Consider the following 26,982-nt stretch of genomic DNA (forward strand, 5'->3'; position numbering starts at 1 on the left):
TTGTGAGGCAGGTAGATTTTTCATGAACGTCTGATTGTCTTTTTTGAAAATTATTTTTATTTATTTGAGTTGCTGTTATTTGCATCTTTCCTTGCATCCAATTGTGCTTATAAAACGAAACGTTTTGGTTCACAGCAATGATGATGTCGGCATCGATGCTATTTAAATGCCATCAGCGTATTAAAGGCGAGACCAAATCAGAATATTTTTATCTTTAACTTCACCCCCTCAAAGAAATAGAGAATTTCAAAATTAAACATGTAGTTTATTGAGGGACTAAATTTCACTTTTGTTAAAGGAATATTGAGCTTCTGCAGTAATACCGCTTGAAACGGTCGAAGGCTGCAGGATGCTGAGGAGCATCCCAGTCGCCATTTCGAACAAGAGCAGAACATGCCAACCCATCCATGCATAAAGAAACACAAAGTGATGCATAACAGAGGAACAGCAAAACATCCCCAACCTTATTGATAAAATGCAGCTTTTTAAACTTTGAGAGTTCCCAGATTTCCTTTTTGTAGCATAAATGAAATGATTTTGTGCCGTTCTGTCATTTGAGCCCCGAGCGGTTTATCTCCTTGAGTAATGACACCTGTTGCTACGTCTGCCTCTCTTCCCTCGCAGCAACACCACCGCTAAGAAGTACGAAACGGAGCTTCAGACTTTAAAGGAAAGTAATGCCAGACTGGTGGATGCGCTGCAGGAGTCTTCAGCTAATGTGGAGAGCTGGAAGAAGGAGCTTACTGCCTGTCAAGAAGAGAGCGACACTCTGAGGAAAAAGGTTAGGCACTCGCACTGTCCTGCGGGGAAGTTCAAACAAAACACACAAGCTCATCAATCCTGTCGGAGGAGAAGATGACGGCTCTAAAGCTCTGCCTCCAGGAAAACACAGAACCACTCTGTCTCCAACAGATGACTTCCCCATCAATAATTTGGCTGATATATTAATTCAAATCCATTCAATAAGATGAGAGGGTCGCTCATAAAACTTTGATTTCTCGTAGGGACGGGTGTGTGGGGAAACGATCATTAAATTCACCACAGTCCTGTACTTTTCATTAGTTGCTGGTTTCCCTGCAGCAGAGTCTGACTCCACTATAAATAGAATCATTTCAGTTTCATAATCAATGTGGGATGCGTTTGCAGCTGGGCTGGTGCTTTTCCTTTTGCAGCAAACTTTTTTCATTTTTTTTATTTATTTTTTTCCCCCAATTTAGTAATCAGTTTCAAGGTGACCCAGCTTGTAACGTAGAACATATCGTGACGATAACAAACACTTGCTGCATAATAAATGAGTCTGCCTGCCGTACTCCCCGCTGAACTACCTTTCCGCAGACAAAAGAGAGCTCAATTTTCCCTTCTTTGTTCAGATTGCAGAACTGGAGTCCGAGTGCAACGAAGCCAATCAGGAAAAGCAGAAAAACGCCCAGCTGACCATTCGGGTGAAGGAGCTGGAGGCAGAGCTGCAGGAGAAGGAGCAGGTGAGACTGCAGCACATTCATCTTCAAAGAGCTGGCTTCTCTCTAAGAGCTTGTAAAGCAAGTGGTTTACTGCCCCTTAAACCATTGTGATTTGCTCAGTCCCCTCGTATGAAGGCAATCACAGCTTTCAGGATTCCCCTCCACCTCTTAATCCTACAACACTCTGTTCCCTCAGGAGGTTTTTATACCTCTGGATAAGAAATCACAGGTGGTGGTTCTTTTTGCCCCCTGCTGTTTATTGGTGTCTATCTAGCTAAACCCAGACCTTTACGCTGCCTCTTTGTCTCAGTGACAGAATAAAGGTCTGCCACTTGGGAACCACACTATGTCTCTCAGAGCTTAAGTTTGTGAGTGGCTTTCTGTGCAAGTGGTTTTATCAGCTTGTGGGCCACCGTAGCTCTGATTAGTGTTACTTACCATGTTTCATTATTACTATACTTTATGATTACTGCTCCTTTTCTGTTTTAACTCAACTTTGCAGTTGCTTTGAACACCCCCCCCCTCCAAAGGCAGCACAAATATGTAGGTCTGATTTTAGACTTTCCTTTTTTTACAGGTAATTAGTCTAATATAATTATGTATGTAGGCTACACATTTTTACGCAAATTAGAGGTTACCGGTGAACCCGGTTTCATTTAATTACATGTTTCTGTGCCTTTTTTCTGCGTTTCACTCTCTCTGCTCTCAGGAATGTTTAATGTTCCAATTATGCATTTAAAAAAGGATGATACAATTGGGCACTTTAAAGAAAAAGGGTGTCGGTTTAATAGATGACCTTATTGCAGCGTTTTCTGTTAAAAACAAGTTTGATTGAAAGATTTTCGTTGGCCAACTCGTCCACAGTAATGTAGACGACATCAAATTCCACCATATTGTGACTAATTTAATCTATGCTTGTTCTGAAAATGTAATTAGGACTTTTACTTTTACATTTCCAAATGTGACACATTTACATAGTGACTGGAGTTTGACAGTAGATGAAGTTTTCAATAGAAATGAAAACTATTTGTGTCGTAAAAAATATTTTAAATTTATGATTGGATCAGGTGCCTCTGTGGTACCTCTTAAATCAAACTGACTCTGAGGAAGCACATCTTAACATCGATGAGTCAAAACCCCAATCCTGGTGGTTCTGACGTCACGAGTCTCTCAGAATATCTTTGCTCACATTTTTTTTCTTTAAGACAGACGACGACTCGGTGCGTTTGAGGCGTGCCGTAAAATTCTTCCATTCGTGTGCCTTTAATTTCCTGCATGAACCTATCAGAAGCTTACAGAGACTTACATGCTCGCCTGGGCACAAGTTAAGAGAGACTTGTTTGAAGTCCACAAAATTTAAACTTTTGTGGAATTAAAATCCACAAAAATTTAAATCCAGTTTTTGTGGATTTAAATATCTGATGTAGAAGAACGTTATAATGACTAAACTCTTTGTTGGACTCGCATTTAGCAAATGGAAATAATGTTTCTGGAAGCTTTTAACTTCTTCCGAGTTAAAATCTTCAGGGTCAGACTAATTTAATGTTGGGCGATGAGAATAAATTTATGTAAATATTTGGTTTCACTTTAACTTAAATAGCTCAAGTTCATCAAATGTAATATTTCCTTTAACGTTTTTTTTTTTTTTTTTTAGACAAATTTAGAAACGTTTTTCTAAATCTAGAGTTGTGCAATTCAGACAACTGCGTAGGTTGATTTCTATAGCTCCTATCGTTATAAAACTGGATAAAATGAAGAGTCATGTTGCCAGGAGACACTCCTGCTCTCGCTCTGAGGTAGACTGCGTCTGGAACATACTAGTTTACGACCTGGAAGCTGGAATATTATTAGAACATATGCATCTTCCCTTGGACGATGGGGAAGCTCTCACCCTGTCAGGAGGGAAAGTAGTTCAAAGAGGCGTTGGCTTATTTTAAAAGATTACAAGTGAAATATGTGGCCCTCTGGGAGCTCCAGCATTTCTTCTCCACGCTATATCGGCCATGGTGTTCTCGAACGCTGACCCCGGGGCAAAGAGAGAGAGAAAGGGAGACTCTGCTGTGTGCAGAGCGTTGAGATGCAGCAGGCGGCCCGCAGAGTCTCATCTGCACAGTGACTCACCACCTTCTGTGGATGCACACCGTCACTACCTCCAATTAAAAACAAGCCAATGAATTATTTAGGACCCACCGTGGCGCTGACCTCTGCACTGGCCGAATGGACAAAACTGCCACAGGTTGCGCCAAAGACTGGGGCAATTATTGCCGGTTTGAATTGCTGTGAATAAAGAGGAATGCATTGAAGCAACAGAGGATTGACTGTTGGATTTTATAATGCATGAAACTTAGGGCTGCGACTTACGATTATTTTAGTGTTATTGATTAAGCTGCCCATTACTTTGACGATTAGCCAGATAAAAAAAATTGGTGCATACTGTAGATTTTTCATTTAAGCCTTTTTATATAATATTAGAAATGCATTTTAAAAACTGCAAATAAACAATTCAATTCCATTTAAAAAAGAAAATATCTTTTTACCTAAAATGCTATAACACAGCAGTCCTTTCATTTGATTTGTAGCAGATGATGAATCTGCTGCAGAATAAATACTTTTAACATTAAAGTGTGAAAAGATCAGCAATTTCAATACTGATCTGTTGACAAAGTTTTTATTAATAATTGGATGGCAAAAAGGTGACAAAAAATGTTCACAGAATTTGAATAGGTTGAAGTTAAAACTTGACCACTTAAATTTCACGTAGGACATGTTTGCAAAGTTTTTTTTAAATTTCATTTTGAATGCAAAATGTATAACTTTTTTTAGTTTAGTTTTCAGTCTGTATACTCCAGTCGACAATGAATCAATTACTAAATTAGATGACAATCGATTAATGTAATCATTTGTTTCAGCCCTAATAAAAATGAAATCAACACAAATGGGGGTTTTGGTGCAGAATTTTAAATCCAACCCTCTTATCTTCTACTCTTGTACTAGTTTTCATTCTGGCTGTAAAACACGTTGCAGTATTTGCTCTTTGTAACAAAATGTCTTAATTGGATTGTTTGCAGATTTCTGCATTTCAAATGCTAAAAAAAAAAATCCTTAATGTTTGACAGGATTTATTTATTTTTTCTTTTAGGTTTTGACTAATTTTTCTTTTTTTTCTCCCTCTTTTTCCTTCTAGGAGTTGGAGAATCTGAGGAGGCAGGCGGAGATAATCCCTCAGTTGATGGGAGAGTGTGAGAGCATCACCGCAAAACTCAAGGTATGTTTAAAGCTCTCGGTGACAATCCCGTTGCCTCTCCGAGCTTTAATTTGAAGCAGAATAAAAAGGGGAGCCGAGGGGCCTTGAACACATCCCGATGCGACGCTGCAAGGCGTACGCGGCACTTTCTGAGGTGAAGAGCGAGTTTCTATTCATCATTCAGCTCCGGGGGGGGGCTGGTGACACAGCATTCCTATCACGTGTCTCACCGGCACATTGTTGATACTGTATCTATTAATAAAGGTCTGCGCCCTGCACAGCTCTGAGTGGATTATTGGCTCTTTGTTGAGGAAGGAAAAGAAAAAAATAAAGCTTTTCAGGGATGCTTTGCTCTCAGGATACATTAGTTTCCTGGTGGAGTGGGTTTTCTGTTTAGTGAATAAAATAAAGCACTTTTCACTTTTCACTTTTCACAAAGCTTTAATGATCAAGTCTTCTAACACTTCAGCAAGTGTGTGTGTGTGGGTGTGTGCGTGTGTGTGTGTGTGTGTGTGTGTGTGTGTGTGTGTGTGTGGGCTGTGCCAGTCGCTTTGTGTTGAGAAATCATAAAACAATGCAGGTCAGCCTCATTTCAGTCTTTAGAACAAAGAGCTTGTGTCGAAATAGGCTTTTTGTTTCTTCCAGTGGTAACCGGACTTTCTGTAAAACCAGAAGAGCCAGGCTCGGTGAATGACAGCATGGGCTGCTGGTGCCAAGACTTAACATGAGCCACATCGATGCTGACTCTCGTTTCACCCTGTGCTGGCCGACTCAGAGCAGGATTGATCATCCAGACTGTCACCAGTGTGCTGCTTGTCAGTCGCAGCGTGGAGGAGAGCAAAGCCAACAGTGGCATTCCTGTAGTTGCTTCACATCACAAACTTCACTCCAGGACTGGATTCTGCCAGCTGGGTGGAGAATAATGGCTGGAGCAGATTATCTAACCGGTTATCCAAACAGACGCGACCCATAGCTGGATTCCTCAGATAGCTCCGTCTGTTGAACTTTAAACCAAAACCTGAGGCTGGTTTCCTTTACAAAGTAAATCCCTTTCACGCATGAAAGTTTAAAAGCATGAAAATAAAGCGTCTGCCTCCTGGAGGTCAGTGTGGAGCTCCTCTATTTAAAGCTGACCCCCTCGTGAGGAGATCGGCTTTCAGGAGTCAGCTGTAGGATGCAGTCATGCAGACGAACGTCCCGTTTGGCTCCCCCTATTTTAATCTCCTCCCTTCAAAAGTATTTGTGGCATTAATGCGTTGCCTGTTTCAAAACCTGATTTACACCACCATCTTCGCACTCTAAACACAAAGTCCTTCCCGCTACTCTGCAGTTCAGATCAAAAGGAAATTCATGTGTTCATTCATGCATTTAGAGAATTGAGAAGAAGACGTCACGTTGCCTTGGAAACGTTTTCACAACGCATTCACATTTTGTCATAGTAGAACTACAAACTTTAGTGTGTTTCATTGTGGTTTTATGTATAAGAAAATGTTTTATTTTTTTCTACTAGAGCTACTCTTAGTAATGCTGTCACCTGTGGGAATATTGAAGGCACATTTTGCAAATCTGATTGTATTTGGGGGTTCAGGTTCACCTTCCAGCAGGACCACAAATATTCAGCCAGAGCTGCAGTGGATTAGTTTGGATCAATTAATGTCCATGTGTTAGACCGGCCCAGTCAAAGTCCAGGCCTAAGACCTATTGTGAATCTGATCATTATATAACTAATCTAATACTTTTTTTTATCTGATCTTTGTCTCTGGATGTGGAACGCTTGTATCCCAAGAGATTTTTACAAAAACTCCTGACCTTTTCAGATTTTCACTTTGGAAAACTATATTCACTTTCTCTCCACATATCTGCACTGCTTTGTCGGTCCATCACACAAAATTGCAATAAAACATATTGAAGTTTGTGTTTGTAACCCGAGGGATATGAAAACTTTTTTTCCACTCTGCGTTGAAGGGCAACATCCCGCAGGCGGTTTCTTCGTTTGGCGTCGCTAAAACTGAACGTCAAAGAAATCCATCTACTTCTGAATCGGATCTGATCTTTGAGTCACATTTCATACCCCTCGTTTTCATACCCCTCGCGTTACAAACTTTTTTCCTTTTCCCTCTGTATTGTAACTACTTTTCCACCATCTCCCCTGCAGGCGGCAGAATCACAGAACAAGGAGCTGGAGGGGAAACTCGAGGGACTTCAGATGGACATCAACGACAGCCGACAGAAACAAGGAAACATGAAGGGCGAGCTGAAGAAGTTCATGGATATTCTGGATGGAAAGCTGGATGAGCTGCACGAGTTCAGACAAGGACTCTCCAAAGTCGGTGTTGATAACTGAGAGGAAGTGTGGCAGAGCTGAGAGGTTGAGAGGTCGGGCATGAAGGATTCACTAAAATGTCTCTTCAGGGCAGAAACTATGCTGCGCCTACTTCCCCAAAGTGATGTCTTCTCTGAATCCATCAGCTTTGGCTTGTAATAAACACAACCTTGTGTGTGTGTGTGTGAGAGAGAGAGAGGGAGAGAGAGAATTGTTGGCAGACTTAAAACAATCAAACAAACAAAAAAAAAAGTAAAAAGAAGGCAAGCAAGTCCCACAAAATGGCTCCATTTTGTGCACTGGCTTTGTGAGACTACTCATCCGCTTCTGTGGGTGGGGGGGAAGCGGCTTTAAAAAGCTGGTGGTGGGTTCTTAGATTCTGTCCATCTGTCTCTTCTCTGAAGGCTGTAAAACTTCTACATGAGCCTTTTGAGCTTAAAGTAGAAGCGGGGACTTAAAAGGGCTAAAATGAACAAAAAAAGAAAGCATTAATAAAGTAATAATTAGTGGAAATACCTGTTTCTCCCCCGACCCCTCCAGATTTAACGTTTAAGTCCCTCTACAGACTGTCCTTGCTGCTGCCTCTTATGTATCTCAGGTGTGTTAGAAGACAGTTTGTATATATTAAATTATATGCAGATATATAATAAATGGCCGTGACACAAAGTGCCTCCAGGTAAGTTTAATTCTCCCTGGAAAGGAAAACAGGCCAACTAATGACCATCACCATAATGACAACTTATCTCCATTAAATAACCTTAAGATGAAAACAAATCATCCTTTTAAAAAAAAAAACAACAAAAAAAAAAACTGGAAGTTTCTAGACAAGAGCCTTTTGACGATGTTTAATTAAAAGAAGGAAAACTCAGGACCTTTCCTTCGATAAGCATCTAACATGATGGTAACCCTGATCCCACCCCAAGTGTTGTGTTCAAGGACCGTTTTGTGTGCATTGGTGTTAACAGACCTGTTTGTGTCCAGGGTTGTTTGTGCTTCCCTCACATTAGTTTTTGTTATGGTGGTGGTTATTTTTATTTTCCTAGAGGAGGGGATATGGTGCTGCTTGACAGGTGAATAGCTTTCACTGAAAACATTTGGTTGGAATGAGCCTTTTCACTAAAAAAACCCTGTCGACTTTGCTTTCAGTCTTACTTGTATGTTTATTTTTGGTGCCTCTCTACAACTGTTGTTTCCAGACCAAGTTTATAAATCTTGATTTGCTTTCCACGTGTGGGATAATGTGTGATGAGGACAAACTCTGTGGATTTAAAGGTTTTCATAAGAAAGGACTGTATGTTTGCAAAGTGATATATTTACCCTGTAATATTATTACACAAGACTATTTTTCATGACTCTTGATCTTGTCAAAACACTGATATTTATCAAATGGACTTTAAAAAAAAAAACACGTCTTTTTTCTTTTTTTTTTCTCTCTTCCCCCTGTTCGTAACTCACTTGAATCCAAACGATTTTTCCTGTTGAACCGACGCCTCTTGTGCACTTTTGTGATTCTTGTTCTACGCTGTACCCACTGAACTGACAAACTGGTAAAGTCTAGTTTCAATACAATGCTGAGTGAGTGTCTTTTTCTCCTGCTGTGAGGGATCCGGTGTGACGAGATGGGAGCGTTTGTCTAATTCACACTCGCATATGTGTCGGTGTATGAAAGAAACGGTTAAATCGTTTACAAATTGAAGCGGGTTTGGGCTTTTTTATTTTATTTATTTTTGTACTGGATGAGAAGTGCTGAGGAGGTGGAATAAACCCTCAGAGCTGTCGAGGCTCCACCGCCGCCCGTCTTCTCCTCTATGGATGTACATGGAGCCAAACGTAGTGGCAACGTAGTGCGGAGACGCACGTTGAGTAAAGCGAGCGGACATGTTGTTGGTGTGTGGCTCAGACGAAAGCTGCTGGTTTGAGGACCGACTGTGCAAGGGAAACACCTGCAACATCATCACGGTGATACTGCAGCAGTGGAGCGGAGAACATGTTGCCTTGGCAACTCAATCCCACTCAACTTTCTTTTTTTTTGTAAATAAAATTGTGACAGACTTATGAAACGTTCTACTTCAGATTTCATTTGCTCCTTCAGAGAGCGTTGCGTATCAGTAATGGGTGTGAAGTTGATCAATATGCAGATAAATTATCAATTTTATGCCCAAGTTGTTTAATTAAATCTGATGGAAAATTAATTTATGCAAGGAGGTTGTCAACGACAAATCTATTCAGGACTCCTATACATTTACTCCTTTTAAAAGACTAGTCAGTGAAGTGTAATAAATCTAGCATGGTATTTCCCACTTTAAATTGAATACGCTTCCACAGTACAAAAACTTAACGCAAATTGATATTCAAGTCATAAAACTCCATCAATTATGAAATATGGCAGAACATTAGTTAATAAACTGGAGCCACATGGAGCCAGTCTGGCTTTTTGCTGACTGAAGCTGCCATTTCCATTCATGCGTTGCAAATAAGATATTTTGAATTACAGAATCTGTCATTTTTTTTTAGATTTATCTTCTTATGCAACTGAAATCAATTAAAGAAAAACACTTTTTTTTTTTTTCACTCTACATGAAAAACCCATTATACTCCAGAGTTGAAGCAGCATTTCTCTGCTGTTCGTGGCTGCAGACTTTCTGCAAGGCTTATTGTGTGACTGGTGGTGAGTGGGCGAGTTGGTGAAACATCATTAAGACACTATGCTGCTCGGTACATGTGTGAGAGAGAGAGGGAGAGAGAAAGAGACCTGGCATTGCAGGCCACTACAACCAAGACTCACCGTTACCATAGTAACAGGCTGGGGGAATTTCATATTGATGCACAATTGGCTGGGCTTGTCAAAATACCTGCCATCCTCATCCCTGGAGGTGCCCGACCTGGATGTTCCCCCACAGGAAACGCACACAGAGACGCCTCCGAAGCAAAGAGGGAGGGAGGGAGGAGTCCTCCGCCGCTAACAGCTGCTCTTTAACGTTCACACAGCTGAAAACAGCCACTCACAGCTGGCTGAAAGGGAGACAGACGGCTGCCTGGATGGATGGACACCGCTCCATGACTCATGTTGGTGGGCGAAAAAAGTCTGCTGGAGAACAGACAGCAGGGTTTACCCACACTTCCTGAGCGCGGCGTTTAAAGAGCGGGGATGTCGACCCCGGCGCAGCACGTCCGAGCAGCGTGTCTGAATTCAAGCAAGCTCTGCACAGGTTTCATATCTGGGTTTATTTTTCATAAAACAGTACACATGTGTTTCCAGTGCAGCCACTGAACAGACGTTTTATTTACTCTGAACCCTTTAATGCTGTTTGTCAGAAATCAATTCAAACCAAGGCTTAGATGATGAGATGGGTCGTTATTGCACATATTAAAAAAACCAAAAAAAAAAACAAAAAGGTATCCTGCATTCCCAATTGATCTCTTTACGTATGGGATGGTGAAGGAAGAATTAGCTGATTACTTGGAGACGGCAGCTGGTAGTACAAACAATGCTGAAGGCTTTACACACCACTGCTCTTCATAGCTTACAGTAAATGCTCTGGAATACAGTGGCTGGATTACATCTGAGGAAACGCGTAGTGATTTTTGAGAAGAGGGACAAAATGGGTTTAAATTCCATCCATCCATCCATTTTCTGTTCACCCTTGTCCCTTAGTGGGGTCGGGAGGGTTGCTGGTGCCAATCTCCAGCTGCGTTCCGGGCGAGAGGCGGGGATGGGTTTAAAGTTTCCCACCAATTTTTTTTTTTGTTATTCCTCAAGCTTATGTATTCATATATGACAAATAATGCTTTGGAAATGTAAAGATGCCACGGTGCAGGCTCCCAGTCGCAACATTTATTTGAAAATTACATTTTTAATGGACCCGACCTAGAACTTTGTCAACACCATCTGACAAAAAATAAATATATATATAAAAAAATTTTAATGACCCTATTAGTGATATTTTTACTCAGTTTTACAGATAAATGCTTCTCAAGAAACAAAAGAAACAATTTAAATTTAAAATAAAAAACAACATAAAGTCAATCTGACAGAGTTGACAGAACTGATGGTGGTGACAAACTAGTGATTAAAAAGAAATACTTGATACATATGAAGCAATGTAATTTATGTGAAATACATTAAAATGAATTAACTGCACATTTAAGTGAGATTTATCAACACTATCACTGAAAGAGTCAGACTGATGTTATTCTGATGGAGGCCATATTGTAGCTCATCGGGTCCATGAAATCTTTACAGTAGGCTATACTAAAATTAAACATTTATTTCACAAAATTTCGTCAAGTGTCAGTTATGGTGTCGACACATCATAGTTGTGACGAACAACTTAGGAATAAAATTGAAGAAAAAACTAAAGAATAACAAGCTAACAAGAGCTACCTAGCCCTCTTAGCAAAGGAAGAGAAAAGAATACGTCATGGGGTCCTCAGAATATGCCCACCAAGATGCCTGATTTTTTATTTTTTTTATACATTATTTTTTTATGTCTGACGGTGTTGACAAAAGCTTGGGAGAAAATTCAGTGGAGTTGTAAAATATATAAAAATGATTTTAATTACATTTATTGATACTTTTATAATTATTTATTTGAATACTTATACTTAATTGTCATAGTATATTATCTTAGTATTCCTTTATTTGTTTTAAACTATTATAATGTATTGAGTTCTGCTCCAGGACAAGGAATTTTAAAGACACCATCCACATACTACAATGTTTAAAATTAAAAATATTCACCAAACACCAAGAAAACATACATTGTTGTGGTCACATGGCCCAGGTTAGTTTAGTCAAATACTTGAAAAAATTATATTTTGTGTATACTTTATTTTGTCCCTCTTCTCAAGAATCACTGGTTTATTACATTCAAGATACTGAGTTAAGATTCAGAAATATGACAGAGGAACTAGTTTCTTCCTGCTGAGCAGCAGCTTCACTACAGGCCTTCAGGCAGACGGCTGTGTAAATTTCAATCATTCACAAGCTGCGCTTCAGTGCCGCCGACCGCATTTCCTTTACAATGCAGAACATCCCATTTAGCCATTCACTTTAAGAATCCTCCTAGAACTAGAAAAAAAAAAGGTTTCAGAGAAGATTAAATCCCGATTCTGTCACTTACTACTTAGCTGGATCGGAGCCTTTTTGGATCTCTTACATCTCGGTGCTGCTTTAGGAGGACCAATGGGATTAGTGTGCGACAGCTCCAACAAACTAAAGCGTTTAAATCGGAGGAGGCGTAATCCTGTCCTCGTCAGAAGAAGCAGCAGCAGCAGCAGCAGCAGCGTGTTTTTAGTTAAATCTGGCCGTAGCACGAGCTTCGGCTCACAGCCGTGAAGGAGGGGATTTAGGGGGCAGGTTTGTGTCAGACGGCTTCATCTGCAGGTTTGTGTTCTCAGCTGTCCCAGTCGGCGCTCTGCGAGTCGTCGTCGTCGCCTCGGTCCGAGTCGTCCGAGTCGGCCGCCACCTTCTTCATTCTCATCATGGCGGCTTTGATGCTGCGCTCCAGCTCGTTGTCCGCGCCGCTCGGGACGTCCTCTCGCGTGGGAACCACCTACAGCATGAAGAGTGACCATGTCATTGGAGACTACAGACTCCTCCGAAAAGTTAGAAAACGCCATTTATTTTAGTAAATCCAAGTGAAACACGTCATATAGATCGATTAGACAAAGAATGATGTCTTTTATTCACTTACCTATGATTTTCTGCTACATGCTAAAGAAAACATGTCCCTTCTAATTAGACACTACAACAGTCTAATAAAAATATAGGTTTTTAAAAACAAAATGTGTACTTAATAGAATCTGTCAAATACCAGCTTAAATGTTAGTTCAAGAAGGCACTTTTAATGCAACAAATGAGACTCATCTTAATTGATATGACTGTAATTATGCTTCGTACTTGATATCAATGCGACATATTTGTACATTTTTTAAATTTCGTGTCAATTTAAGTGAAAAAAAATGTTGACCCTTGTTTGAAGCAGATGGAGATCTTGTTCAGCTGATTTTAATTTATGTAAATTATCAGTAATAAGTGTCAGTTTCAACTAATAACTAACAAAGTTATTAAGTGTTTTACAGCAGCAATCGGAGTGAAAGGTGTTTAGAGTGGCACTGGAACTGAAACAGGAGTGATTTTAGCCCCGTTTTTCAGTCTGCCGGCTTGCATTTCTGTATAAAGGTATAGGGAGAAATAAAAATCTCTTTTTGACATATTAATGTGTTACCATGTTAACGCAACAAGCACACAGAGGTGACCATTTAAGGGAAGGAGAGTTTCTGAGACACTAATAGCACAGAGACTGTCGGTGTTTTAGTAACACCTGCGCCTTCCCCACTGACCAGTCAACACATTTATTAAGTGTGAAGCTAAACACTAACAATAACAAAAGGTCAATGTTCATTATTAGACATGTAGTTTTTGTTTTTAGGTTTAAAACTGAACTAAATTTAGCTTTAAATGAAGAACATTTTTCACATATGTCTTTTAAACTCGGTGTGGCTTCATATTATAAATAAACCGATAACAACATCACCCCATGTTACTGTAGAAACCGTAGTATTCACTACTGGTGCAACTTCCTGATTGGTCACCAGGCGCTCAGATAATTAGACGTCCTGCATCAGTAATAAACGCCACCTGAGGAGATTTAATAGATGTAATTGCTTTAGTCATAAGCCTATTCAGTCAGAAAATTAAAGTCTTAGAGTAGATTATTGTTTCTGTGAGTTTTGGCTGTTTCCACTAGTAAAAATATTATGCTATAATTTGTATATTTATTCACTGTAAACACAGCAAAAAAATTGCAGTAAAATCTGTGGCTGTTTATGAATTTAGAACATTAATCTCTAAAGAACCAAAGGCTGGAGGCTAATTATAAATACCTAAGCTGATAAACTGTAAATGTATTTTTCAAATCTTCTTCTGACATAGGTAGAGATTGCAACTGAACGTCAAAACAAAAGCCACCATGCTGACAAGTGAGACTTTACATTTGCTTAACAAAACAGCCATTTTTTACAAAACAATCAAACATCGAAAACGAGCAAAAGCTTTCATGTTTAGGCTGATAATTAAAAGTTGAGTAGATAATTTCTGAAAACAACTCAGACTGTTTTCCCAAAACGCAGCCCGCCACTTTAACTTATGGAAATACTATCAACTTTTTCTTAAGCAATAGAGGAAATTTGTGTCGCTCTTTGTACAGTGATTTTGAAAATGTTCAACCATGATACGGAGAAACAAGTAAACATGAAAACCGACGGCTGTGGAGCAGTCAGAAAAATAAAAGTCTGATTTGACTATTACTTGTTTTATATACCAAAGCATTCCCATCTCATTCTTTCCCAAAATGGGAACAAAATATGAGATTGTAAATTTAATATATCCTGGAATAATTAAATGCTTCTGATAAGTGATCTCGTTATATAACCTAAACCAAACCAAAAGTTTTTATTTCCCACCTGAATTTTAAGGATGTGTGAAAACAAATACAACAATATGGAAAACTATCATTTAAAAAAATATATATATTCTATGAAAATATCAAGGCATTAAACGATCTAGAATACTAAAACTAGCTGCAAATATATTGTAATTTTCAAGAAACATTTACACACTGATCTGTACTGAACTTCAAGGTTTTCCATTTTGGTCAATTTAACAATCCTCTCACATAGAGAACAGCTGATCTGTACCTGTATGTATAGTTTAACATGGTGTCAAATTTATCTGACTGATACGAAACATCAGCAGTGAATATCATTGGTGGCTGTGCAAACATCTAACCTTCTTCAGTTTGATTCCCTCTCGGATGGCGGACATCAGGCTGCTCCTCGCGTCTAACCCAGAGTTGTTCGTAGCATCGGGAACTTTTCGCAGTTTAATCTGTCCGCGTTGGAGCGAGGCCAACACTTCATCCATAGTTCCTGCAGTAAACGCCAGATGCAAAAAAATAAAAATAACTGAGAAATTATTTTGTTCAGGAATACAATCTAGATTAACTATTTAAAAAAATAAAATAAAAACAGTCTTCTGTAAAAAAAAAAATAAATAAATAAATAAAAAAGGGTAAGAAACAATAAAAATAGTAAGAAACATTAAAACTACAAAAACATTAAAACAGTAAGAAAACACAAAAAACATTTAAACGGTAAGAAACAATAAAAACAGTAAGAAATATTAAAATGGTAAAAAAAAAAAAAAAAAAAGAAACTAAGAAACATTGAAAACTGAACGAAATCAAAGCGTTAAGAAATAATAGAAATGGTAAGAAACAACATTTGAAAAGAGAGACATTAAAAACTGCTATAAAAATGATGTCTAAAAAATAACAGAGTCGTGTTGAACTGGAGCTGAGGGTGTGAAACAGCAAGACAGCAACTGAGGTAAAAGCCTTCGTCTGTCCTCATGGGAGACCTTGGGAATATAGGACAGAACACCATGTGCAAACACACTTTCCACTAGAACAAACAAACAACTGTGCCAGCAGTGGGGAAATATTGCATCTCCTGCTCCCTGCCCACAGCGTTCTCAAACATCTTCTCGTGTTCATACGTTTAATGCAAGCTGCCAAAAGTCTGAACTTTGCTGTACACTTTCGTCTCACCTATGTTTTGCTTGAGCGTGTTCTTGGCTGGAAAAGGAGGCTCCTCTTTTTCGCTGAGAGGCATCGGCGTGTCCTGAGGGGAAGGTGCAGCTCGGACACGCGGAGGTGGCATGGCAGGAGGCGGTGGTGGAAGCGGTGGTGGAGGTGGAGGTGGCGGTGGCGGCGCAGTGGGGCAGGTTAATGTTGGAGGAGGCGGTGCAGAGAAGATCTGAACAGGGATCTCTTTAGGCTGCTGCTTTTGGGGTGTTTTGCTGCGTCTAGGAGACGGGCGGATGGAGGACGGCTCGTCAGGAGAGGCAGACGGAGACAGGCTGATGATGGACAACGGCTGGGAGGGACAGGAGACGTCTGAGGGAGACTTCCTGGACTGAGGCGTCTTCAGGATGTACTGTCCCTGTCGCTTCTATGAAGGAGGAGATGAAAAAATAAAAAATAAAAATCACATAATAAAATATAAAGCAAAATCACAAAGAAAGAAAGAAATTCCAAAATGGGACAAATTATCTCTTTCTGATAATTTTAATTAAAAAAAATAATAATAATTATAAGAATTTAAATATAGCAAAGTACAGCAAAAACCTGGAGGACATCGAGCGGAGGCATCCATCTAAAGCTACGCAGAGATTGAAGATAACAAGGTGGATGTTCTGGAGCGGCCCAGTCAAAGCTCAAGCCTCAGTCCTACAGAGAATTTGCGGCAGGATTTGACAACAGCTGATCACAGCCAACCCACATGACAGAAGTTGGATAGTTTACAAGAACGGAGTAAAACTGCAGCATCCAGACGTAGGGGTGCACCAGTGAATCGGCCGGCCGATAAACTGACCCCAATTTCCTTCATTTTGGGATCTGAGTGATCGGCCGATAGCGACATGTGAATCAGATCTCATGCACCGATCTTATCTGCCTCAGCAAAGGTCTAAAAATCAGCCACTGTCCTGTTTTCCTCTGCTGGGAGAGAGGTTTGACTGACAGAGCGGCCCACCAGCTCATATCTGCGGTTAACAATAATCATCTCAATGTTATCAACTCAGCGACTTTTGGAGATCGGCCAGAAAACATCAATCGGTGCACCCCTGTCCAGATGTGCAGCTTGATTGTGTCTGATCCACACAGACACCCTGCTGGGATTGCAGCCAAAGACGCTTCAACAAAACACTGACTCGAAGGAGCTGAATATTCCATCATTTATTTTAAGTTACATGTTTTAGCTTTTTGTAAGTATTTTGTAGAAATCAGCTTTCAATTAAAAAAAAGAAATGTTTATTTATTTTGCCAAGATTTATTAATTTTCTTTTTGTAAAAGCAATAAAAAAAAAGTTGAAAACCTTTTACAAAGCCATGACATTTTCATCTGGGCTTTTCCATTTTTTTAATTTATCAGTATATTGTAATTTCAGTATCATCTATAATTTTTACTATTCTTCTGTCTTTTAACAAATGGAAATATTTTTGTAATCCTGACCTAAAAACAAAACAATAAAACAAAACTGGTGTGTTTTTAAACAGAAACCCAGAGAGCCTATTTCATTTGATTTTTTTTTTTTTTTTTTTTTTTTAATGAAGGAGGATGTGCTGGAGAAAGAAAGAGGCAGAATGAGAGGCTGACCTCTCTGAAGGATCGTAATCTGCTCAGGGTCTTCTCTCGCTCCTGGTCCACCCACTCCTTCCTCCTCTGCTCCTCCTCTTTCCTCTTTTCCCGTTTCTGCAGACAACAGAGGGAGACACTGAGAGCCACTGAAGAGAGGAGAAAAAAACCTAAATCCAGTTACCTCTGTAGATAGTGCTGCATGTGTGAGGGTCTGTGTGGGCTGCCTGGTTGCTGTGGTGACCTACCAGGTGGACCTGATGATGCTGGTTGAAGACTATCGAGCTGTGCTTGGCCGCCTGCTGCTTCTGCTCCTGGGCGTCCATGCACTGATCCTGAAGACACAAGCGCAAAAGAAATCCATCAGTATAAATCATTTTTTATTTGTGTTTTATCAGATTAGTGGGGGTTTCTTCTGGATCTAGAGGCCACAGGCAGTTTGCTAAATGACCCCGAAAAACACTTTTTTAATGCAGCCCGGGGCCACCGATCAGTCCGAGTACATTAAAATATTTGAAGAGGTCATGATAATTTATGCTGAAGAGGAATGGCTTTTAAAATGGGTGTTTCAAGAAGCCAGCGACCCCAAAACACACCAATAAGCAGCAGCATTTTGGTTTCAGACCAAGACAAATCCTGAGTACCAGCCGGTCCAATTTGCAGACCTTAATCCAATAGAAACTGGTGGAGGAACATCAAACATGCCAAAACTATAGCTAAATATTCTTCAGTGATTCAGGGCTATTCCTTTTGAACAGCTTGTTCTTTTATTTTCTTTACGTTACCTCATGTGTGGATGTGGTGACATTCTCATTGGATTTGTGTGTGTAGAGTCAAACAGGACAGGATGACACGGTTGAAAAACATATCACAACATAAGCGCTTCATGTCAGTCAATATTGATAATTATTGATTTCCTTTCCTCTTTGAGCCACAGTTTTCACTTCACGTCATTGTTGTTTATTTTTAAGCAGTTATGAGGCACGGTGGCGAAACCTGAAACTGCTGCTGCGCAAGTTACTCAACAGGTTGTTGCTAGTTAACCAAAGAATGAGTGAGTTGATGCCACCAACCTTGTTTAGCTAGCTGTGAGAGGTTGAGGAGCTAAACCCTTTCCTCTGCATACATCTCCCAGAATGCTGTGCAGTTCTTCATCAGAGTTCAGTAAATATTCTACATACTAAATATTCTATCAGATGTATTATCTATTGATATTGATCGTGTGTCCATTGTCCATATATATTGTTATTGATTTACATTCCCTAGGTCTCGCGGCCGGTCACTGGAATTTACTCCTATAGTAGAAATAAATTGATCCATCTGTTTAGCTTAATAGCTTTGCAACCTTAAGAATATCAGCTGATTAGTTCAAATCTGAAATCACACATAATAAAAGCTCCAACCCATCCTCAAAATAAAAATTACACAATTATGAGCTTTAATATGTGTATTTGTACCCTGAAGACAAATTAACTTCTACCAAAATTCTTCTTTTTGAAAGGTGCATACGGGTCCACATGAATAAAGCGGCTGCAGCGTGTTTTGCACCTTTTTGTTCCTCAGGTAAGCCCGCCGAGCACAGATGTTGCCCCTCTTGGTCTCCAGGGTCTGCAGGCGTCGTTTGAGCTGACGCATTAGTGGCGGTTCGGCCTGTTGAAAGGCTGTGTGGACCATGCTGTGCAGCTCCTCTGGATCCTCACACACATCGTAGTACACCACCTCCTCCTTCAGCTCTGAAGCAGAAAATACATTCATACAACATCATTATGCACACTATGGATTTACTTGTAACAATATTCATCATCAACATAAATCTGCTGACTCTGCTTCACCTGTGAGTGTTTACATTAAATCCTCTGTAAAGTCAGACAATTAGTTTGCAAAATTCATTTTTGTTTGGCCCTTCTTTTCAGCAAATAGCGAAGGTCACACTGTTATGTTTTAGTTTGGAAACTCTGGAGAGCAGAAAAGGTTAAAAATACAGGTGGACACACCCCGACACACATGCATGCACACGCACACACACACACACACAGCATGTTAATATTGTACACACACCATGGCGTAACACCCTATGTCCCTAGAGGAGCAATTAGAGAAATATTTACATGAACGGAGGGGACCATTTCCCCAGAGTGACCCCAAATCAAAGGGCCTTTTCAATGTTTGTGTCAGATTTAAATATGCATGACATAATTTAAATCCAGTTTTTTAAAAACATGTCTAGATCTTTCCCTGCAGCTCTTCCTATAAAAGGTCTGGAGATGCTAATGCATAAAATAACTACTCCTGTTTTATTACCTAAAGTTGGCATCAGATTTGACAGAGTGTTATTTTATTGCTGTTTTAGCAATAACTCAGGACCAACTTCGACCAGCTCCACATTAAAATTTGTGAAACGTCAACTCATCAAATCAGGACTATGTTATTAATGAATTATAGATTCTCTAAAGCGCAGCGTTTTATCTGTGATGCTTTTATTTTGTTTGCAAATACATTTTTACGGGCTCAGTTTTGAGATTTTCAAGTGATGGCAAATTATTTTATTTTTTTCTTATCCACATTTGGGAAATGATTTTAAAAATCTAAACACGTTTTGTTAACAAGCAGAGTCAGTTTTAATCTTTAAAAATAATGAGAAGGAGCAGCGTTTATTTTGTCAGCGAGTTTCTATTTGTGGCAGCAGTAAAAATCCACTCACAGTAACTTAGATTGTGTAACTTTACCCAAATACAATGTGAAATATTTCCTAATTGTACAGGAAGAAGATAGTTCGAAGTACCATGACAGATACGGTCCTGCTGACTTCAGTCTGTCAGCTTTTATTATGCAGCTTTTATGCTAATAATTTTAATATCCCACAAAGATGAAATGATTAAATCTGGAATGCTGTTTCACTTGATGACTGCAATTACTCAGGAGAAAAACAAAATCTACAATTATTTTAGCCTGTTTTTATGTCTATGATAATTTTTATTATAAAACTCCATTCCATCTCAGGATATACATGTTTGATGCTGGTATAAGGAATTAGAAGAATAGACAACTTTTTAAGCTATATTGAATAGCAAACTGAACTTAATGCACTGATAAATTGCATCAATTAGAAAGCAAGGCACATTTTATTTGTGTAGCACATTTTCAAAGTACTTTCCATGGTTAAGAGGAAAATAAAACAACCAAACAAAATTATTACATTGCATTGGCAAAGGAATGGAAAATGATGACTCCTGTTTACATCATTCCAGTTATTATTAATCAAAAGCAACTCCAAACAAATGGGTTTTGAGCCTTGATTTAAAGCAACTCAGTGTGTCACCGTTTTTTTCCTGGACACTTCCTGGAAGTAAGAACAAAATTATTTTAAAGTCTATTCTCTGGGCTACAGGGAACCAGTGTAAGGAATGTATAATTGAATTCAAAACAACTTTTTTTTTGTAAAGAATTGGTACTATAGAAATAAACTGAGACTGAATTGAATTAAATCCCTCAAAATGATTCCTTTGTTTGTGGTTATTTCACAACAGAGTGGGTCAACAAAACCAGGCTAAGCCTAAAACAACAAGTTGACAAACCCATTATTTAGTGGAAGTATATTGTTGCATTTCTATTCTATGAAACCTTTTCACTAGATTCAGCACATACCTTTAATTTGTCGACGCAGGGTGTCTATCTGAGCCACCAGCAGCTGCTCCTCGTTCTTCAGGATCTCAAACTTGGCATCATAAAGTTCCAGCTGGGTTTCATAGAACTGCAGTTCAAGCTGGTCCACTGTGTCGCGGTTCTGACCGTCCTCAAACGCCGACTCCAGCTCAGCTCTCCGGTTCTGGACTCTCCCTGACAAGTTCTCCAGCTGTAGAAAAGAAAAAAGAAAAAGAAAAAGAACACCCCTGTCAAGTCAGGCTTTAAAAACGTGTGGAATATTTGGCTTTTTAAAATTCACACCCTGTTTGTACATGTGTGCTAAACAAATACTTTGACACAACTGCATGTTTACATCTTTTGAACTGATGTAAAAGTATGTGATGTAGAAACGTCTTCAGACAGTTTCCTTCTCTGCAACTCTTAATGAGGGGAGCTGGGATCAGCAGCTGCCTGCAGCGTTATGACAGTAACAAAAAAACTGCTTGACATTCTTAATTATGAGCTGACACTTTATATTCAAACCCATGTCCCTAAATGCTCTTCGTCATAAAGAACACTGCGTGGCGCCCAGAACATTTGCAAAGTAAAATTATTTTTCTCCTTTTCAGTTCAGACTGAGCGATCCCAAACTGAAAGAATTACATAAACATTCACAGTCAGAGTTTAACTAAAGCACAAATGGAGGAAAATTCACTTTAAAGGGTTTTGTTACCGCACTCTTTGCACACTCAGATTTGGAGATTTTCTCCCAATCTTTTCTGTTGATTATTTTTAAAGATCCTTCTGGTAGAATGAAGCTCATAGGTAAAAATCAGGAGATGTCCAATGTGGTTCAAATAAATATCTGGTTTCACTATCCACACTGTATATGTTGGAAATTTTGACAATTCAGATTGCCCCTGTAAATCTGCTAAATGTTTGAATGAACGGACATACTACTAATATTACTATGACTTCTGATGAGATAAAATGTAGAATTTCTTTTTTTATCCTCTTTTTTCTATACCTGAAATTGGACTGAATAATATGGCTTAAAAATAAAACCTCCAGATTTTTTCATAACAGATAAAAATCAATTTATCGCCCAGTCCTAACCTGGAAAATACTTTTATTCCATAATTTTCTGTTCTGCGTAGAAACCCAGCCAGATTCACAGTCAATGTTTGGATCAGCATCTCTCACCTTGTTGCTAAATTTGGCAAAGGGGTTGAGTTGTGAAGGTGGAGGGGCTTCTTCAATTTAATTGATCTAAATGTGGGTTATATTTGCAGCGAGCATCAAAAACCAAAACATGCAAATTACATAAAAAGGTCTTGATGTTTTCTGAGGGCGTCGTGCGCACGCACAGAAACGCTCACTGTAAAATAAAAAAAATAAATAAAAAAAAACAGTCCAATGTGTCACGCTGTGAAATCTGCAGGCACACCGGTGCATTCATCAGAGTCACGGCGTTACGGTGCCACCAGCACAAAACACTGCATAGGTGCAGCTCGCTGATCTCATTAGAAACACTCGCACATAGCCGTCTATGCAAAATATTCACGTTGATTTCGCAGCGGTGGCCACTTCCAGCATCCTCAGGCCTGACTTTTTAACAAGCTTAATCAGATGAATAATGCAGGTGAAGATGCTGAAAGTGTTCTCCTGTTGCCCTCCCCCCCCCCAAAAAAAAGGAGAAAAGACAAGCTCAAATGCACAACATGACAGCTTATGGCTGCAAATAATCTACTGCAGTTTCCCACTCCATACTGTGAACCTGACATTAAAATTGCTCTACACCATGCAGTCACAGAGCACACACCAGCGGTATGCTGTGAATATGTATACACACACAGACACACTGACTTATTTATTCATGGAAGCAGGGTTTCTTTTGGGCGGAGAATTCTTTGAGTTTTTAGAGAGAGCTTTATAAATAGATCAAAAGAAGCTCTGCAGCCAGAGATTCAGACTAGAATACAAAGCAACAACAACAACAAAAAAATCCAGCAATCCCTTTAAATCGCTGCAGAACTACAGCCACTACTAAAGCTGTTTTGCCTTGGTACAAAAAAAAGAAACTCATTAAGTGCAGAATGTTTTCACCAATTACAGAAGCCCTGAAGAAGCAGCTGAAACCCCCGTCAGACGTACCCGCTCTTTGATGGAGTCCTTCTTGCGGCTGAGGCACATCTCTGCCGCTCGCATGTGCTGCAAGGTTTCCTTAGCTAAAAGGAAGCGCAGCTTCTCCAGTCTGGGGGCTGCAGACGCCCAGGCAGCGGGTCCAAAGCGCCTCTTATCCTCCTCCATCTGTTTTACCATGCCTGGACATATACATACAAATCTGTCAAACTGCTGCATCTCGCAAAAACTTAACAGACCTTATATGGTTGCATGAGAATTATCAGCCAACGTGCCAGATCTAGGTCTTTCTGTTGCTCCTGTTTACCAGGTTTTTTTTTGCCTGATAGCTCTTTGAAAATGATGCTGATGACATCCAGCTATGACATACATCATTCCTTTAGGATATCTCACTTGCTTTTAAAGTTTTATTGAACGACCTGGAATAAAAAGGCGGAGGTTTCTCCCACCTGAATTTCAAGCTGCTCCACAAACTGATCTATATTCTGCATGGAGCGTGAAAGCTGGAAAATAAGCTTTTGAAGTCAACTTTCTCAAACCCATGCAACAGATTAAAAAGAGTTCAAAGTTAAATCAGTTGGGGGTTTTTTGTTTTGTTTCTTTTCACTATGAACCTGAATTGGTTACAAAGAAACATAAAAGTACGATTTATTTTTTACCTTGATAACCAATGAATTCACATCTTTGGCACTTAATGTTAGCATTTTGTTAAATTCTTTGAATAATCTGAAATTATTCCAAAGACAGAGCATGGAAAATTGATTAATTTACATCTGAATTACAGTCATTTAATATCATATAAACTGAATGTTTTCTCATATAGTTAAAAAAGATGATTTCATGTGGTGTTGTTTTTTTTTGTTTTGTTTTTTTTAACCAAACCCGCCACAGAAATGAGACTGACGACATGATCCATACAAAAATAAAAGAAACGCAAACAGCTTATACCAGCCAGGGCCTTTGAAGTCTGTGCAAAGTAGTTGACAGTGATGTCCTGAATGGAGGCGACTGCATCTTCTGCTTTCATCCTCCACTCCTCCGCCTCCTTCTCCAGAGCTGCAATCCTCTTGGGACCCAAGTCCTCAAACTCCAAGGACTTCTGCAGAAAAAAACAAAAAAACAAGTGGACTGTTTATGAACAGAATATCACCTCATAGATCTGACCAACTCTGGGATTCAACTTAGATTTGAGATAGATAAAGAGCCTTTAGCGGAGCAAGAAAATGACTTGTTGCGTTTTGTTCCAGCTTCAACCCGACTCACAAGAATCTCCATCTTGTAAAGGCAGGCCAGTTCTCTCATGTCTCTAAAGGGCTGCAACAGGTACTGGAAGAAGCTAGTGGCAACAGTAACCAGGTCCTGATAGGCCTCATCTTCCTTCTCATAGATGCTCAGCAGTGCCACCATCCCATTAGAGTTGCTGTGACTCTGCAGCAGCTGCAAAAACACAACAACAAAATAAGTGAACATCAAAACAGCATCACCTCAGTTTACTCTCAGAGCCGTCTGTGTTTTGCCTTGTATGACTTTTCACAGCTCAGATCGGATAGAAGAATCCGATCGATACCAAACACACAGCTGGTGCGAGTCCTTTTAAACAGGATGTGGGTGGTCTGGAGTTATAGACTTGCAAAGCCATATCATTGTGGTTAAATAAGAGATAATAAATCAATAATATAAATCCAGTGAAATTTACATATGAACAAATATTAACGTCTTTAGGTTTAATAAGAGATGACCCATTGAAAATCACAGACAGGCAATGTCTGAGATGTTGACATTTTAACAGGGATTACAAGAAAAGCATGTTATAAATCAATAATTCAGTTTTTAATGGGGAAAATATGATAAAATAATAAAAATAATACATTTAAAATGCCTATAAAATGTAGCATCACTTTGCAGGATTTCTATTGAATTTGTTCATCCACTTTACAAAAAAAAAAGGCATTTATTCATGAAATCGATTACTGTAGTTTATAGATTTTTAATTATTGACATGAGATTGGGAAAAAAAAAATTGTTTTCACTTTGGCATCAAGGACTTCCTTTTTGAAATTCTGGCAGCGAAGTCACAGCTGCGTCATGCTAGACTTGATTTTAGATCTTTCCACCACCACTGTGTGGCGCTCTTCAACTGTTTCCACTTCAGGAATTCACACAGATTAGTGAGGTAAAAGTCTACGATAGTCCAGTGTTTTTTGGGACTCAAATACTTACTCTAGGGTAGGTGTTTGAATCAGGCAGATAACTCATCAAATAAAAAAATTACATATTATTTCTTAGAATGTTATGATTATAAACAATGGCCAGATGAGTTGTAGTTTGAGTTAATTTGCATAAATGCTGCTGGAAAAATGACTACCAGATATAACACTGTATTTTATTAATTGTTACACTATTAAACCCCAGGTGTGGCAAATCTATATTCAATGAATTAACAAGTATGTTTCTTAGGGTTGGACATCATAATGGTGATGAATGTTTGGAAAGAATAATAATAATAATAATAATAATAATAATAATAATAATAATAATAATAATAATAATAATATTCAAAAATATTCTTTTGGAGATAATACATTAAATATATTTTGAACACAAAGGCATTTATTTATGGATAATATATTGGCTCTTTATGCCTTTTTCCACTTTCTTTAATTCATATCTATAGTGTATATTTAGTGTTTATTTGCTGCCATTCATCTTCATTACATGCATGTCTTGATTTATTTGTATTGTTGCCAACATCTGCTGTAAATTTCATGACAAAATCCACAATGAAAGATATTTATTTTAGATCATTTGTGAGCTAAAACTGAGGAAAGAAACTTTCGAAATGCTTCCAATTTTGGGCCCAAAATGTTGCAAGAGAAAATGTGGAAAGTTATTATTAGCCTGTAGGATCTTGAAGGAAACGTAATATAATTTTCACATTCGATCCTTAAAAAACAAACAATAATCTCAAAATATAACATCGGAGTAGTAGAGAAAATACTAAAAGTTAACATATGAAAGCAGAAAGATGAACGGCAACATCTGAAATAGTGCAAATCACAGGAAATGTTCACAGAAAAGAAGAACAAATTTCCACTGCAAAGGTGCTTGTTAATTCTTATTTAAAGAAAAATGTGACTGTTACCAAATGCCCCAGTATTCGTTGTTATTGTGTGTTTCTTTCATGTCGAAACAAGCCCAGTGAATGGATTAAATCAGCCCTTAATGAAAACATTTTGTGAGTCAGACTGAACTCCAGGACCCCCTACAGCATTGTGGCCCCTCACCTCCTTCAGATGACCCTTGGCCCTTGACATCTCCTCCTGCATGGTCTTCTTTTTGAACTCCTGTAGATTTTCAAAGTACTCATCCACATCCCTCTCATTCTGGGTGAACAAAGTTTCCAGAACGATCTTTCTCCCGCAAAGGTCAATGGCTGTGCTGAAGTATTTTTCCAGTTTCCTGCACGGCGTGTCAAAGTCTCTCTGGTCGTCATGGGATTTCCGATTCGACAGCAGCAAGTCCCAAATGTTACTTTCCCCAAAGTCGGACAAATCCGGGAAGCAGCCGCCCAGGACGTCCGCCACGCATGTGAACTGTTGGTGGACGTGTTTCAGGTCGTTCACGGAGAACAATCCTGCCCAGCTCATCTGAGGTTGACCACCGGCGGGGACCTCACCCTTACGTTTCTGCCGCTGTAACGTCCGATTGTGGCAGGTGACTGCGAACTTCGACTCGATAGCGTTCCATTGGACGATAAAACCCAATTTAAAGGGCTCCTCCTCTTCAAATATGTTACTTTTAACTGCCACCCACCCCTCCAAGCTGTCCAACCGGTCAAACTGTTGGCTGTGTTTACAACGTCCGCCATTTGTGTGACGTTGCTACCTTCAAGTGCGTCACGAATACTCGGAAATTGTAAGAGCGTATTTTATCTGAGCTGAAAAACTATTTAAGCCAATTAAAACTAACACATTATCATCGTTTTTAAT

At 39.2% G+C, this 26,982-nt stretch overlaps 2 protein-coding genes across 7 annotated transcripts in view; one reads left to right on the plus strand and one right to left on the minus strand.

Moving 5' to 3' along the window:
* The window catches only part of homer2 (homer scaffold protein 2), a 39,252-nt gene extending 30,656 nt beyond the window's left edge, over window positions 1-8,596 (plus strand). For all 6 annotated transcript variants that reach the window (XM_044106104.1, XM_044106094.1, XM_044106127.1 and 3 more), the window contains 4 exons: window positions 625-781; window positions 1,371-1,481; window positions 4,645-4,725; window positions 6,860-8,596. In XM_044106104.1, the coding sequence (XP_043962039.1) occupies window positions 625-781; window positions 1,371-1,481; window positions 4,645-4,725; window positions 6,860-7,048 (538 nt within the window). In that variant the 3' untranslated portion in view covers window positions 7,049-8,596. The remainder of the gene's footprint in view (window positions 1-624; window positions 782-1,370; window positions 1,482-4,644; window positions 4,726-6,859) is intronic.
* A 1,639-nt stretch (window positions 8,597-10,235) lies between these two features.
* On the minus strand, window positions 10,236-26,873 carry LOC122825030 (WASP homolog-associated protein with actin, membranes and microtubules). The gene is made up of 11 exons (XM_044106084.1): window positions 26,278-26,873; window positions 24,257-24,430; window positions 23,942-24,092; window positions 23,006-23,175; window positions 20,873-21,080; window positions 18,776-18,960; window positions 17,476-17,562; window positions 17,249-17,344; window positions 15,640-16,042; window positions 14,820-14,959; window positions 10,236-12,582 (listed from the first exon to the last, which is right to left on the minus strand). The coding sequence occupies exons 1-11, from the start codon at window positions 26,638-26,640 to the stop codon at window positions 12,424-12,426; spliced, it is 2,136 nt and encodes a 711-aa protein (XP_043962019.1). The 5' UTR covers window positions 26,641-26,873; the 3' UTR covers window positions 10,236-12,423.
* Window positions 26,874-26,982: the final 109 nt, after the last annotated feature.

This window comes from Gambusia affinis, linkage group LG02 (genome assembly GCF_019740435.1).
Source record: "Gambusia affinis linkage group LG02, SWU_Gaff_1.0, whole genome shotgun sequence".
Taxonomy (NCBI): Eukaryota; Metazoa; Chordata; class Actinopteri; order Cyprinodontiformes; family Poeciliidae; genus Gambusia; species Gambusia affinis.

Bases quoted from the DNA above. Each gene is read 5' to 3' on its own strand.
- LOC122825030 (XM_044106084.1), bottom strand. From the start codon at position 26,640: ATGAGCTGGGCAGGATTGTTCTCCGTGAACGACCTGAAACACGTCCAC. The intron at 24,431-26,277 runs GTGAGGGGCCAC...GTGTTTTTGCAG, and splicing joins CCAAGGGTCATCTGAAGGAG to CTGCTGCAGAGTCACAGCAA. The intron at 14,960-15,639 runs GTGAGACGAAAG...CGTTTACTGCAG, and splicing joins CACGCTCAAGCAAAACATAG to GAACTATGGATGAAGTGTTG.